The 16,364-nt window shown below is 44.6% G+C and overlaps 1 protein-coding gene across 2 annotated transcripts in view; it reads left to right on the top strand.

The window, feature by feature from the left end:
- HIPK2 (homeodomain interacting protein kinase 2) overlaps nucleotides 1-16,127 on the top strand; it is a 126,670-nt gene extending 110,543 nt beyond the window's left edge. For both annotated transcript variants that reach the window (XM_050985849.1, XM_050985840.1), the window contains exons 12-15: nucleotides 1,632-1,913; nucleotides 12,178-12,425; nucleotides 13,454-13,614; nucleotides 15,403-16,127. In XM_050985849.1, coding sequence (XP_050841806.1) covers nucleotides 1,632-1,913; nucleotides 12,178-12,425; nucleotides 13,454-13,614; nucleotides 15,403-15,870 — 1,159 coding nt within the window. In that variant the 3' untranslated portion in view covers nucleotides 15,871-16,127. The remainder of the gene's footprint in view (nucleotides 1-1,631; nucleotides 1,914-12,177; nucleotides 12,426-13,453; nucleotides 13,615-15,402) is intronic.
- The last annotated feature ends 237 nt before the right edge of the window (nucleotides 16,128-16,364 follow it).

Raw genomic sequence — 16,364 nt, 5'->3', positions numbered from 1 at the left:
TTCTCTGGGCTGTGCAACTAACACACTTCTTTTTTAAAAGAAAAAACACGAAACAGTGCAGGGGAAGAGAACCAAAATGGGTCACCACTTGTGCAGTGGCAAAAGCTTGAGCTTGTGGTTTTCCTGGGTGACCGGACTGGTGCCAGAGTGGCTCTGATTTCACAACCAATTCAACTCAAGTTAAGAGGGCACTTTTTAAATCCTTCCCATTTATCTGCTCTCTAATGTTGGATTTACTTTGGGTGGGCTCCAGCTGTCTTCGTCTATTCATAACATAGAGAGGCAGCTCTGTCCCCAGCTAGCCAGCAAAAGAGAGTGCCTGTTGCAGCCAGTGTGCCTCTGCAGGGCCTCCCCTCTCCTTTCACTTTAGGGTGGGGTGGCTGTGTCCAGGAGGAATGGGGCACTCTCAGAGCAAAGAGTTTCTACAGCTTCATTGACTGTGACTCTTTTTGTGCCAAATGAGGAACCATGCTCCTTTGGAGAGGAGGGTACTCCATGCTGCTCATTGGTATTCAAAAAGCACTTTGAATGCTACTGTGCAGCCATTTGTTATGCAAAAGAGCCTGTGTAAGTTGGTGTAGTGTGATATACTGCCAGGGTGACTTCCTTTTGATGGATGCCACCTATTCCTTTTGTTAGCTTTCGGGCCAGGCTGAACATGCAGCCCAGGCCCCACAGTAGAACAAAACCAAAACTTTGGGGTTTTCTTCCTTTTTGAACCTCCAGATGTTCTGCAATAGCAAAAAGAAATACGACCAAGAAAGGAAGTGTGGGAAATGAGTGAAATGGGCTTTAGTCAGTGTGCTTTGGTAAATAACCCCATCTGTAGACCCACACTGCACTGTTTGGCTGATAGTTTTGTGTTAGGATCCCTGATCCAAGTGTCACTTTTCCAACTGGTCAGGCAGGGAAGCTAAAGGAGGAAGACGGGGAATGTTTCTCTACTGTGTAATAAATCTATTGTTTATTTCTTTCTGATTTATAGATGTTGTATGCTGTTTCACACAGGAATGAAACTGAGTATATGTACTCCTATCTGCCCGCTCTCATCCATGGGACACCACTGTCCTAGAGGATAAAGTATTGAGCAGGAAATATTCATTGAAAAAGATTCTTAAACAGCAATTCATTTCTGTTTAAAAAAGCAGTTTTCCTGAAAAGTGTTTGTAGTTTTCCACAAAAAAGTCTAATTTTACCTCACTTTTTGGGCAGAAAAAAATAATCTGGTCATGATGCATCCATGCAGGATGCAGGAGGAAGGGATTATCCTTTGGGTGATTCTTCCTCCTGTGTCAGCCATGCTGTGCCTGCCTTTGTTCTGTATGTCTGGGCTTTGTGGCTGGCCTTTACCCTCCCAGTGCAAACTCCTAAGAGGCAGCAGTTCTTATCTGGAAATTTCCAGGGAAAACAAATTTGAATTTTTTATTAAAAGAAACTACTTTTCAGCCAGTTACATGAATAAGTGATGCAAGGCACTGTCTTCCATGAAGAAGTGGCTCTGCCAATTTTGCAGTTTCCCTAGACTCCATAAATCAGCACTACTGAACCAGAGACCAGGACTCACAAACCACGGCAACGGGCGACTCAAGCATGCAGAGTTTTAACCAACTAACGCTTTTCCCCGTTTCCAGCAATGCATCCACCTATGAAGTGTCATCCTCCCAGTCCATCAGCTCGCCCCAGCGGTCGAAACGAGTGAAGGAGAACACCCCTCCGCGCTGTGCCATGGTGCACACCAGCCCTGCCTGCAGCACCTCGCTGACGTGCGGCTGGGGCGACGCGGCCGGCGGCAGCGCGCGGGAGCGGCAGCGGCAGACCATCGTCATCCCTGACACCCCCAGCCCCGCCGTCAGCGTCATCACCATCAGCAGCGACACGGACGAGGAGGAAGAGCAGAAGCATGCACCCACCAGGTGAGCTGCTGTTCTCTGCTCTTCTCTGTGTGCAGAGGAAGGAGAGAGGGGTGTAGAAGTGCTGGGTTTGTTGTTGGAATGGCTCCCGAGGTATTAAAAGTCTCTTTTTACAGCCCCACACTCAAAGAAGAAGTTGGGATTCCTCAGCTCTGGTTTTCAAGGTTGTTTATTTTCTCTTATCTGATACATGCTTTCTCTGACCCACTGAGGTCTGTTCAGCAGGTCAGTTTGAGGCACACTGACTGCCCTCAGGGCGATATTATCTTTTTATACTAAAAACTACGTGTACTTTATTTACAATAATTTTCCAATACCTATCACCTATGTTAGACAGTTTGTCTCTACCCTAAACCAATCCAAAAGTGCCACCATCACAGCAGAAGACAGAGGACAAGAATAAGAAGGAGAAAGAAGTACACATCCAGATTCCTCCATCTTGCCTCCTGAGCCCCCATTCTAAAAACCCCAAAATTCTGTTTTTTCACCCAGTGATAAATTCACTATCATTCTACTCAAACTCTTGTGGCTTGTAACTCCTCACACAAAGTTGGTAATTGTTTCTATGGCTTAAAATCCAAGGCACAGGTGTCTTTGACTCCGTGCCAAGGTCTCTGAGCCCCCTGCCAGGGTGTCGAGTCCTCCAGGGCAGTCAGAGGAATGTCTAGGTTCCGACATAAAAGTGGTTCCAGGGGCTGTTTGCGTCTCATCAGCCAGGTTGTCTTTGATTTGTGAGGAAAATTACTAGCTGAGGACTCTACAGATTCAGGTGATGCTCCCTTCTGTGCTGTACATCTGCTGTGTTGCCTTGGAGAAGTGCAGTAGTCTCTCCTTACCATAGTGTCTCGTCTGTAAGAGGAAAGACCAGTTTTCTCTGTCTCCTTTTTGTGGAAAGAAGACTTTAGCTAGCCTGTGGTGATGACCCTCTGTAAGTTAGATATCTGTTTGAAACAAGGACAGAAAGAAGGACTTAGAAGGAAGAGACCTTAAATTTGCCTTTTCTCTAAGTGATCCAGGCATCTGTAAAGAGCATTAAATGACATCTTCCATATGTTTCTTCCATGTTTTCTTTTAAAAGCTCTCAAAAACAGTGGTTCTGTCATAAATACTCAATAATGATAAATATATTGCAAGAGAGTTACTCAATCTTGATTGTGTTGCCAAAATATCCTTGAACTATAGTAAAAGTGGCAGAAACTGCTTTCTGTCTGACTACAGAGAGGAATAGATGAGGCTAGAAAGTGAGGGCTGAGTTTGCTCCTCAGAGAATTAACTCATCCAAGTGAACAGCACGGCCCAGGACTGCTGCCATTGTTGATCATCCCTTGTGGATCAGAAAGAACTTAATTTTCTAGGACTGTCCTTTCAGCACCTTTCATCACATGCAAGTGCTCTGGGTTTCCCATCTGATGCCAGTCACAAGATGTCACTCTGCTTTATAAGATGTAGAGAAGTAGCTTTGCAAACAGCTGAATAATTATACCATCTCTATATTGGTAACTGAGATAGGAAATTTTAACCTTATCTTTCCAGTGTTGTCAAGAGAGGATTGGTTTTTTACTTATTTAGAACACACTCCATGGCAGATTTTGCTTTAATCATCAGATACCTCTCTGTATATCTGCATCTTGCAGTGTGGTGATAAGGTGAAGCCTGCAAATGTGCACAGAGCAAATGTGACACATTTGGCCTCCAGGAGCTAAAAATCTGTAAAGAAAAGCCATATGATTCAGGCTGGAATTTCAACATGCTTCCCAAGAGCCACCACTATTTCCTACTCCTCTCTCTGTGCTAGTGAATGCCACTGGGCAGCAAGGGCTCAAAGTCTGCCTTGCCATGAATGCAGTGATTCACAGGACAGTGTAATATATTTCACTTCAAAAATAAAATTTAAAAAATTAAAATTTGCTGCAACATTCCTTGCTTAGATGGGGGAAGAAAGCATGTTTCCAGAAAGAGTTGCATGAAGACCAGTGTGAAAGTCAGGGGTACTATAAATAAGGACCCCCTACTTCCAGGGCTCTTCTGGGAAAGGAAGGGCAAGACAAAAGAGATGCTGAAAACCCAAGGGTTATGGGAGCTCTTTTAAAGCATGTTTACCCATAGTGCTGATTCCAGGCTTTGGGATATTAAGTGCAAATCCTTAAATTTACCATCTGGACCTCATTCTTGGGTCCAGAGAGGTGTGAAGGAAAGAGCTGGGATACTGCAGCCCCTTCAACTTTGCTGCCATCTGACTAGTTTCTTTACTCAGCACCTCTCCAGAAAGACAGACAGAATCAAGTTCAGGAACATGTCTAGAAATTGAGTTGGGAGTTTGAGGTATTAAAAGATTTGAGTCTGCTGAAGGGCTTGGAAAGTTGTCCTGGGAGCCAGACATACATAAACAAACTGGCTTTGATATGACTAAAGCATATTCCGGACACGTTCCTGCCTGGGATCAGATCCCTGGCTACTTTTTGTATCCATATGGCATATCTATGGAAGGCCAGGGTGCCAGCATTCCAGAAAGGCCAGAGCTTAAGAGCTAGATTTAATTCCTGAGCCACATAGAGACATTTTGCATGGACATGAGTGAGTTAAATTTCCTGCGCAGATGTAAACCAGAGGAAATGGAGAATCAGAGGTAGAGACACAGGTGGAAAACAGCATGGCCAGAATGAGAATTTTTTGGTTAAAGTCTCCAGGAGAGCAAAATCAATTTGCTCAGTACCTTTTGACATGGGTAGATGTAAGACCAGGTTCTCAGCTGGAGTGAGAGTGTAACTTCCAGTCAAGGAAGCTGTATCGGCATTTAATGCCAATGAACTTTGTCCCTGCTGAAGTTGTTTCTCATTGAAAGTTTGTCTCATTCAGGAAAATGCCTCTAAGTTTTCTTGCCTATTTTCTTGACCCCAAGAAAAATGGGAGTGACAGTGAAGTATGTGCTTAATGTAATCAGGGCCCAAAGCTTCAGGATCTGAGTAGAAAATGAAACCATGCAAAGAATGCATTGTCTGGCTCATATATGCAAATATTACCATATTGGGTAATGGCTGGGGTGTGGGGGTGAAAATTTCAAGGAATCACTTGAAACATGCTATTTTTCACATCCTAGAAACATTAGCTTTTTCTAGATTAGAATATAGAAATCAAATGGCATTTGACAGATCAAAGGTAGTTGCCTAATCACATCTTATTGATAGCAGTGGTAACTTTGCATTACCTTCCCTGTCACTGAATCAGCTCCTGAATTTGCTGCAGCACCTCTTTCTTTTACTTCTTCTGGGCTAGAAATTTCCCTTTGACCCATGAGACTAAAAATTATTATTCTGTTGATTCCTCAGTGAAGAGAGATTGGTTGTGAGGAGTAATAGATCCTTTGACAATGTAAGAGTTTGTCAGTCTCAGTTTAAGAAGTACTGGTAATGTTGCTAAAATATGATACTACTGATGCAGTAAAGGAGCCTTACAGCTTGGGTTTACTCAGACAGAAAAGCCTTTCTGTAATACCACAGGAGCAGAGATAGCTTTTCTCATACAGGGAATTCACATTTTTATTGGTGAAAGAAAAATCTGAAAAATTGTGATGTGGGTAGGATTTTCCTTTCCCTACTGAAGGGTAGGAAGTATTATACGTGTTTATGAAATACCAGCTCATCAGGAAAGCAGGACAGCACATTTTTCATTTTGCACCGTTGGTGAGTGTAGCTTGGTGTAATCTTTACAAAATCGATAGTCATCTCAAAATGTTGGGCTCCTGTTGGGTAGAGGTGCCGGGGAGGAGGCATGAGATGAGCTCTGGAGGACCTGCTTGGTGGAGCCTTGTCAAAGGGGGCCATCTACTGGGCCCCAGCCCTGTGCCTAAGGCACAGTCACCAGGAGGAACCTTAGCTACAGTTCAGCAGGGCCCATCCTCACAGAGATGGCCAGAAATTTTCAGGGGGCAAATTCCTGATTAGAAAAGTCATTTCATCAAAAACAAGGCGTTCTTGCTGGCTACATTGAGGTTTTTTTCTAGTAATACCCTCAACACAGTGAAATCTGGGAGAGCTTCAAAACTAGTAAAAGTTTTGACCTTTGTTTAAGAGAAGAAAGTGCAAGGAAATTACCTAATTGAGTAGCAGACTTCTCCCTTCTGGTTTAATGAAGGGTTTTGTTCCTGCAAAATATAAGCAAATAATACGAAAATTAAATTGAAATGGTCAATGTAAAAAGGGAACATTTTTACCAAATGGAACTGTATTTACCTGGTTTCTGCTGCTCACAAAGTTTTGCATGCGATATTTTGTCCTATAGAACAGCAGGGGAATAATGGTTTATAAAGAGCATTATAAGAACAGGAAACAGTTCTGTCACCCTGTTTTTTTAATGAGTTTGTACACTCTCAGCTCAAAATGCTTTACAGAGAGCTTTCATAGGGCAAAGAGACTTTCAGTGCTGCGCTGTAAGATAATAACTCCAACTGTCATTTATTCTGAATGGAAGATATTAGGTCTAACCATTACTTGTAAAGCACTGAGAAGAGAGTGAGACAGAAAGCAGACTGATATTTGTTTTTTAAAATTTACTCCTTTTTAGTCTCTCTGCTTGCTCTTGCAAGAAAGTCTAGTGGACAGGGCAGCTGACTGATGGTGCAAGTGCAGTCACAGTGGTCGGAGCACACACTCAGCAAGTAGCACATAGTAGGGGTTAACTGCTCCCCAGCATGCAGCTTCACCTGCTGCACTGGTTTAAATGTAAATCCTCCCTTGATTAAATATTTCTGAAGCTTAGAAGGGGAGAGAAAGCAAGAGCTGAGACATGGAACAGAGAGGCACAAAGGCACCTTGGAACTGTGGCAGCGAGTGAGAGCACACAAGGTCCTGGGGAGGGATGCATTGGGCTGTACTGGTGGTCCAGTGAGGGATATTTCTGCATCCATGCATTGCAGAGCACAGCAGGAGGAAGGGGTGCAAAGAAGGGGAGTGGACAGGCTGTTGTGACATGCCCAGATGACCTCCACTCCAAGCAATGAGTGCAGCAGCCAAGGAAACATGACTTTCCTTGAAACAACACAACGATGACCTTCAGCTGAGTGGTTTTGGGGATGCTTCCAAAGAGGCAGGAGAGCCCCTCAGTTCCCCTCTGCCTGTGCTGGTGTCGTAGGTAACATCACTCCAGCTTGGTTTTCCATGGGATCCTGACAGTTATCACTTTATTTCTGGACAAGGCAGACTGACTGCTGCTGTTTTGTTAGCATACTGAGGAACTGCCTCATTGACCATCTTCACTGGCACAAAATCCTAGTGGGCTTATGGGGTTTTCCCCTCCCTCTTAAGATAGGAAGCTCTGTGGTCTAGTTTCTGTGTGAGTCTCACCTCTGTAACAGAGCATAAGCAAGTTTTTATTCACCTTGTTCACGTCGTAGTGCGGTGGTGGTGGAGCCCACTTCAGAAGACTTACACACAGAAAGTTCTGGCAGGCACAAACCAGGTGTTTTTGTCAACTTGCTGATGTGCATGTGTGAGGAGCAAAACACCATTTGTAATTCTCTTTTGACATCTAGCCTATTGTGGCTGTGTTCTGCTGTGCATAGTAATGCACTGACTCTGCATAGCAATACACTGACTAACCACAGTCATTTGGTTAAAAGATTGCTGCCTTCCATCTCCAGAACACACTGACATGCAGCTAATACTTAAAATTACAGAAATAGACAGTAGCTCTGTCAGCAGACCTTCAGCAGCAGGACCTTTACAACCTGCTCAGCAATTCAGTTTTTATAACTTAAATAGCAATGACACATGCTGTATAGCCTAATAAAATGGCCTCTGTGTAGTACTTGATAAATATTTCTTACCATCACAAATTCACAAAGAAGGTGAGAGCAGATTAACAGGTCAGGATGGAGGCTGAGCTGAAGAGAGGGGGCACGTTCCCAGCACTGAGCTATGCATGGCATAAGATTTCAACATGAGGAGACTGATTGCAGTTGTGGTGTGAGTTTTTGTTGGCTGACTCCATGCTTTCCTAGAATAGGTGGATTAATCTGAAGCAGCAAAGTGAAAGGGCTGCATGTCATTAAGTTTTCAGAGACCTAGAACAGAGTTTTTGTGATGTGAGGTAAAGCTAACATGCCCTGGTGTATATGCACACCAGGTCAAAGGTACAGTTGTGCTATGGCTGCCTTCATCCCCAAAGTCTGATAACTTTGAGAGCTAAAAGACTCTGTTGCACTAAAAGGTTTGTAGCTCTTGGAGTGAACCACATGCTGGAGAATTGCTCCCACTAGACACCATTTGGTTTTTCTGTGATTTTGCTGTAACTCATTCACGGAAAAAAAAAAAAAGATCCTGTTCCTACAATGCTGCTGCATACCAAACTTTTGGGCTGGGCCTTCAGCAAGTAAAAATCATCTCAAGAGTTGTCTCTGTCCTTATCTTTGGCTTATTGAGGTGGATTCAGCATTATTTTAGCACCTAGTTCAGTATCTTTCTTTCCCTAATTTCTACTCACTTCTTGTTCTCAACATCTGTCTTCAGTAACAGTATCTCAAGTGACCAACCTTAGGTTCTTGCAGGGTGCCTGTGCATGGACTGCCTTCCTTCCTTTTCCTCTATCAGGCTTCTCCTTGCTGGAGGGAATAGGTTCCCTCAGCCATCTCTGCTGGGCACTCCCAAGGGTGGTATATGTTAGAGAGCCATCTCCAAGACCTGCTTCCACTCAAAAGGCATGGTCGTGCTCTGTGTCTGCACATTGGACAGGCATGAGCTGGTTTGGGTCCAAGTTTGGGGATCAGCTCTTTAGGACTGGGTGAGAATGGGATATTACTCACAAACTAATAATAAATGTACAAAGCAGTGCTCATTTTATCTGTGTCCCCCCAAAAGGGGGGACACAAACCCTGGCAGTAAGGATTAAAAAGCCTGCCTGGCTCAGTGCTTTTCATTCTGTGTGGATGGATTTGCTGCCACTTCACCAGTCTTCCCCCCTCCCTCCTCTGGAGAATTAAAATACACCTTCCCACACAATGCAGATAGGCACATGAGCTGCCTAGGACCACAGACCAGCTCTCCAACCTACTAAATCATGTTTGCTGCTGCTTCTGTGCATGCAGGAGGGAAAGCAATTACCAGGCTTGGAGAGAGCTTAATAGGAAGGGGGCAAAGACTTTTAATAGTATTATTCTGTGTAAGCACAAACATCCCCAAAAGCTGTGGCTGAGTTATAGGAATACAGTAAGCTTGCTGAGTAGGCAAGTGCTGTGTCAACAGGTAAAAGCTCTCAGTCCTGATAGTTTGTGAGCAGGGAAGGCAATCCATCAGCCTGGGCCTCACACAGATAACTCCTGGGCTCCTGCAAGGTGGGAAGAGCAGCTGAGAGGGAGCTGGAAGGGGAAAAGCTGCTGGCTACCAAGAAGACTTTGAGTAGGGGCAATGCTAACTGCTGGGCTGAATTTTCAAAAGCCTCCATTTTGGATTAAAGTGTATCTTTAAGCCTGTGAATCAACTGATTTTCAGCGTGAGTTGGGCCTTTGATGTTTTTGAGATTCCCACCCTTAATCTCCGAGGAAGGCTCTGGTACAGCAGGTTCTGAGCTCTGGGCATGTGTGATTAGTTCAGACTGAGGACTTCTCAGTAACATCCACCACAGTTGTTACTTTTCCTAGAGACAGAAATCCTGCTGCTTTCAGTGGGACTCTTCGTGTGCTTGAAATGATGCAGCCTGCTGAATTGAGAGGCTGATCACTTGGGCCCTAATCCTGCAAATATTTACCCATGGGCTTTAGCTCTGTTACAGGAATAGTCCAGTTGACTTTGGGAAATGACACGTATTAGCAGTGCTGAGCACTTGCATAAGGCCTGGCACAACCATAGCTCTGGTCCTTTTCAGATTCCCATCCATGAAATGAGTTAATACCCTGATGTGGTCCCTTTCTCTGGAAAGGTTTGGGTTTGGGAGTCACTTACTTATTTAATCAAACAGTTATACTTGAGTTTTTTATTGTAACCAAGGAGCTTTAACACTTCATAGGAGAAAGATCCCATGGTCCCTGCTTTGACAAGCCCTCAATCAAACTGGTGAAAAATATGCCCATGCTAAAACAATAAATAGCCCAGATTACACAGAAAATTACCCTTCCAGTTCTACAGCTCAACCTTCTCATGTCAATTGTCAGCTGAGAGCAAGTATTTCCAGTTCAGCAGCTCAGCCACTTAGATCAGGAAGGGACTGTAAAAGAACAGTTAGACCTTATCAGTTGTCAGAAAACTCTTTAGTGACTTGATTTTTCTTTATAAAATGTAATAACTGTCAGAGATAAAGAATATATCTCTCTTCCCAACTGGCAGCCAAGGGTAGCTGCAAAGGGCAAGCAGCATGGATACTCATAAATGTGTGATTACAGGCCTTTCTGCTGATGGAGAGGGGAATATTGATGCAATATTAGTCATTTTTATTGGCTTAATATTCTTCTTTCATAGCAGCATATCCAAACTGCTACATCTTTCTTCACACACAGTCATTGTCCATCTAAGATGCACTGCTGCTCTTTCCATTTCTAATCCAGCACTCTCCAGCTCCTTGTGAAAAGCCAGAATATGGGGGTTTGCTGTTGTGCATTTCCCTTGTCAATCCATCCCTGCCCCTGGAAGGATTTATTTCCAACTGCTGTGCAATAGCTCCCCTTTCTCTATCATCTGCCCTGTTTCAAGTTAAAATCTTTTAGGATGGCAGGGGCCTCTCGAAACATGTTTTTCACTGTGAGTAGAACAGTGTGGTCTTTTATCCTCCTCGGGGCACACCAGGACCCTGCAATGACAGCCAAGGGAACATCTGGGTGATGGGAACTTGTTTGTGAATGCAGCAACCCAAGGTGTTCTTTAAAGGGAAAAGAAAATAGATTTCCAACCCCAAGTCTCAGGATACGGGGGGTGAGTTGCAGGTTGTGAATGCTGACAGAAAGACTTTGAGCATGGGCAAGTTGATGGGAACCCACCAGTGCTCCTTTAGGACTGTGAAAAATAAATAAGGCAAACAATATCCTTGGAAGGAAACTGTTCTCAGTGTCTGCTCCACCTTCCTTTGGGAAAGAAGCAATGCTGAGACCAGGGAACAAACAGCTTCAGCACAGACTGAGACCAGATTAATCAGCTGTTCCCTGGACTGGACTAGCCAGACTGAGAAAATGGAGAGGACGCTTCATGGGAAAGAAGCGTCTATTTAAAGTGCACACTCATGAAGTTAAGATTCCTTTTTCTCCATGGCATTTCTGTTCCTGTTGGGGCTGTTTCCACCATTAAGCCTAATTACTTAGCTTTTTATGTGCTATCCATTTCTTTTCATCATTTTAAAAACTTCAGTTGCCATAACAACATAATGCAATCAGTGAAACATAACAGCTATTTTCTGTAGTCAAGGTCTGTGCACTGTCAAGGATGTGAGCCATTTAAGCAAATCTTCACCATCCCCCTTCCTCCCTCCTCTTTCTCACTCTCTCTTTTTCTCCCTAAACAAGCTCATAACAGGAAGGAGAAACCATGAGGAATAATTAGACACAATAGCCTGAGCAAATCCCAATCGTATTCATGCAGTCTAGTCTAATGAACTTCCAGCACTAATCTTGGAAGTGTTGATGTGCCTTTTTAATCACTTTTTTGATGTCATAGATAGATTAGTTGCAGCAGGTCCTTGATAATCTACACTAGAGTCAGGAGACCCAGAGCCTGTTCAAAGAAATTGAAGAAAATCAAAAGCATTGCGTACTTTGTTTATTTCTTTCTCATTTGTTCCTCATTTTCAAATTCTTATTGAGAATATGTGTCCATTGTACCATCTTAGTAAATAGAATGGTGTGTGTTTTGTAGATTCATGGAATTTAAGCATGAAAAGTCATAGCATCTATTATTAAATCATTGCTGAAAGGCTGGGAGAAACCGCCACGTTTTTGTGTGGGTGGTGAGACTTGCAACAAAGCATAGTATAACTGCTGGGCTTCTACTGCACACGTACATAAAAAGCAGTCTGAAAATAAATCTGGCAGTCTGGTTCAGTGCTATTCTAAGTAGTGTGAATATAAGATCTATCCACAACATCTTACTCACTCCTTGACCTCCAGGAAGGCTTTCCTGGAATAGTAACGATGGAGTTTTGAAGCCCAGGATTTGGCTTAAGCAGCCTCTCTCCGGCAGAGACTGAAGGCTGTGCTTTGTCCTTACAGAGCTCATCTGCCACAGGCAGAGCCTTCTAGTGGTGTCGAGTCAATCATTGCCCATTCACTCTTTCCACTTGTGTGCTTGTGTTGCAGCACCTTGTCCAAGCAAAGGAAGAATGTCATCAGCTGTGTCACCGTGCATGACTCCCCCTACTCCGATTCCTCCAGCAACAACAGCCCTTACGCCGTGCAACATCGCACAGGGCAGAACAATGGGAACAGCTACGACACCAAAGGGGTTCCAGAGACTCACTGCAGTGGGAACCCCCGAACGATCATCGTGCCACCACTGAAAACCCAGGCCAGTGAGGTGTTGGTAGAGTGCGATAGCCTGGCACCAGGTAAATTGCACCTCTTCCGTCAAGAAAATTAGTAAGAAATAAATGATTTATCTTGGAAGAATCTCATTGTTCAGTTTCATTTTGTTTGGTTGGTTGGTTTGTTTCCCAAAGAAACTGTGCTCCTGCACTTCTCTCAAGTGACACATCTGTTCTTGGTAGCCATGTTGCATTATTTATGTGTCCTGGTTCACTCAGGAGTCGTGGGTCAAGTGTCAGTCCCAGTTAGTTCTGTACAAACCCAAGAACAGAATGCAGCCTTTAGCTCAACATTTGACATGAAAGGCACCCAAATGCAAGTGTGAACCTTTGCTGCCTTGCCTTTCCGTTAAAAGGGGCCGTTAAAACGGGTAAGAGATTGAAAACGGGTAAGAGATTGGAAACATGTGACTTTTCATCCAAACTTGTTGATGTTTCTGGGAAGAACATTTCCCCAGGATCTTCACTGTGGACTGATGAGGTTTGCTCATCCAGAACCTCTGCAATGCTAGATAGTGTGATGTGTTGAAAAGGGCTTTATGGTGGAAGTCTGGCCCGAAGCTGTTGGCTTTGAGCTACTTGGCAGTCCTTGCTTTGGATGCACTGCTGGTGAACACAAAGGCTCGAAGGGCGAGCTACCCACCGGCTCCTTCTCCCTCCCTTCCCACTCACCTGATGTTAGGCAAGCCAGGGTGTTTTTAAGCTGTGCACACCATACCTTCCTTCCTCTCCTTGGGATTTGTACCTGCATTGTACAGTTCTGCTGGCAGAACATTGTCTCATGGTTCTGAAGGATCTATAAAGCCTGCTCCAGACCTGCTTTGGGTCCAGTTAATCAGGTCTGTTTGTCTGCCTCTAGGATAACAGGCCTGTTGTATATATCAAGCCCTACTGAGGTATTCTGTTAATTGAGAGAAACAGTTTTCTTAACCTGCTTCTGTTGTATGTCTCCTTCCAAAAGCCACTCTGGAGGAGACTCAGTGAGGAAAAGGTAGGGTGAGCAATTAAACAATGTCATGTAAGCTACAAATGTGTTTCCTTTCCTGGCACAGTCACCACCAGTCACCACTCATCCTCCTACAAGTCCAAGTCCTCCAGCACCGTGACCTCCACCAGCGGTCACTCTTCAGGGAGCTCGTCTGGAGCCGTTGCCTATAGGCAGCAGCGACCAGGAGCACATTTCCAGCAGCAGCAGCCTCTAAATCTAAGTCAGGTAAGTCAACCAAGGCTGATTTTGGTGGTGCATCATCCAGCTATTACCTACCACTCCTCCATCATGGGCTGTCGTGTTCCAGTCTAGTGGCAGTAGGACCCTGTGTTGAGTTTGATCAACTTGTTTTTACTTGACTGCAGACCTTGATCTTCCAGCTCAGGCAGCAGAGGTAGTGTAGATCACACCCCTGAGTGGGCTGGGGATGTTCTTTCTGTGTGTTCTGGAGCTTGTTGGTCTAAAAGAGTGAGGGGGAATAACATGAGAGGGGAAATGCAGCCACAAAGGACTCAGCTGCAAAGGAGTGCAGCAGGAGCATGTAGGAAGGACTGAAGTCTCCTTAGCTGTAAGTAACCATGGGAGAATATCTTCCAAGTGAAGAGAGTGCATAAGCCTGGCTGTGGATCTGGTAGAGAAGTCCCCATCAGGTGGGACAAGGCAAACCAGAGCCTCTATGTATGTAGGTGACCTCATGTAATGAGTTTGATCCATCCTGTGATAAAGCTGGGCTGAGATCTGGACAAATCCCATTTCTTGGCAGCATGCAGTTCTTGTGATGTTTCCTAATCTGTGATCAGAACTCTCAGGGAACTTCCCAGGAGTGGCAGGAAATAATACCCTTATCACATCCTGCAAGATGTGAAGAGAGGGCCTCTCTCTTCCCTCAGGTGGGTTGAGAAGAGTAGGGAAGTTACAGCTCAGTTACCAGTGTTTCAAGAGGAGAAGGTCTGGAGAGCTCAGAGGATGGTGCTGGTATGCATCCAGAGCTGGATATTAGCAGAACTGTTTTTTAAAAAGAAAAATAACTTGTTTATTTTGGAAAAGAATGTCCGTTTTCCTTCAAGATGCAGAAGAAATGTAAAAATGTGAACAAATTTTAAATAAAAGTGTGTGAAAATGGAGGAAGTGGGCAAGATGCTCTTTGCAAGAGTTGGGGAGGAGTGTGGCTATCATGTTCCCTCAGTAACGGCACTGAGAGTGCTCACAAAAAGAATGAAAAGGTCTGGAAGAATATAAGGAAAAAGCATGGAGCATTTTCCTTCTGTCTTCTAATTCCTGCTTTATTGGTAATTTAATATTCTGACTACAAATGACTGGGAAAACTCCCTACATTTTTGTGTAATGCAAGAAAGCTTAAAAAAATCCCTTGGAAAAAAAAGTACATTGGTCCGTTCCCACTGCTAGAAGTTTCCTGTGCTCAAGTAATTTTAGCTAAGGACAATGAGGGCACCAGGCACCTGCAGGATCTAATCAAGCTGAGAGTTTTCTCCTTAAAAAATAACGTGGTTATTTTTATTAACCAAGGAAATCATTAACTGCAAATACCCAAACTGCACAAAAATAAATTGCCTGTTCCAGGCATAGTTAGGCAATCTCATTCCCCTGAGCTATCTGTAGACCACAATTTGTCATCAGAAAGTTCACCAACAAAAAACACTTGTTGCCTGAGCAACTGGACTTGAGGAAGATGTTCCTGGGAGCTGGGCATCTGAGGTTGTGTCTTTGGTAGCTGTGTCGGCAGGCTGTAGCTCAAACTGGGGGACTTGCTTATCTTCTGGGGGTCATTTTGGTCAATGTAGGAAACTACAGGGTTTTCCTGGGCTTGCGAGGGACCCACTGCTGTCGCCCGATTTCAAGGGAAGACTGGCAATGCTGAGGGTGTCAGGAGGAGCTCAGGAGACTTTTCTGAGGTTGTCCTGGTGTTGCAGGAAGGCTCCCAGACACTACTGAGGAGGTAAAGAGCCATCTCTTGTCTTGTAACCACCTATCACTGTTGCTGTCTTTATCCAGGGCCAGCAGCACATCTCGACTGACCGCACAGGGAGTCACCGGAGACAGCAAGCCTACATCACTCCAACGATAGCTCAGGCCCCGTACTCTTTCCCGCACAATAGCCCCAGCCACGGTACGGTCCATCCCCACCTGGCCGCGGCTGCTGCTGCTCACCTGCCCACCCAGCCCCACCTGTACACATACACCGCCCCCGCCGCCCTGGGCTCCACGGGCACCGTCGCGCACCTGGTGGCCTCGCAAGGCTCCGCCCGGCACGCGGTGCAGCACACCACCTACCCCGCCAGCATCGTCCACCAGGTCCCTGTCAGCATGGGCCCGCGCGTCCTGCCCTCGCCCACCATCCACCCGAGTCAGTACCAGGCTCAGTTTGCCCATCAGACCTATATCAGTGCTTCTCCAGCCTCCACAGTCTACACTGGATACCCACTCAGCCCCACCAAGGTCAACCAGTACCCTTACATCTAAACACTGGAATAAAGAGCAAGAGACGCACCCAGCCCGGGGGGAGTGAGGCAGCCGCTTTTGTATTGAAGAACATGACAAACTAACAATGCAATGGGAGGCTCGTGTGAAACTTGAACGAAGGAGACTTTAGGAAGAAAAGAAAAAGAGGAAAGAAGGGGGAAAACCAATTCTACAATTTTTATTTAAAAAAAAAAAAGAAAATGGAAAAAAAGAACAGAAAAAAATAAACCACAAAAAAAAAAAAAAAAAAAAAAAAACATTCTGCACCAAACTAGAGAGAAAGAGAGAAGGAGAAGGACCCTCCAGCGGGTCCTGTCTTTTGAAGAACTTCACCAACAGACTTTTAAAGGTTATTTTCATCCAATAGTGAGCTACATTTAGAAATTTGTTGTCCAGAACACCTAAAATGAAATCCATTAGGTTTTTAATTCTGTAGGTATATGGATTAGGGATTTATCCAGCATTTCAAAGGGTTTATACAGCATTTTTTGTAT

This window comes from Serinus canaria, chromosome 1A (genome assembly GCF_022539315.1).
Source record: "Serinus canaria isolate serCan28SL12 chromosome 1A, serCan2020, whole genome shotgun sequence".
In the NCBI taxonomy this organism is placed as follows: Eukaryota; Metazoa; Chordata; class Aves; order Passeriformes; family Fringillidae; genus Serinus; species Serinus canaria.
This window is presented reverse-complemented; position numbering and strand designations above follow the sequence as displayed.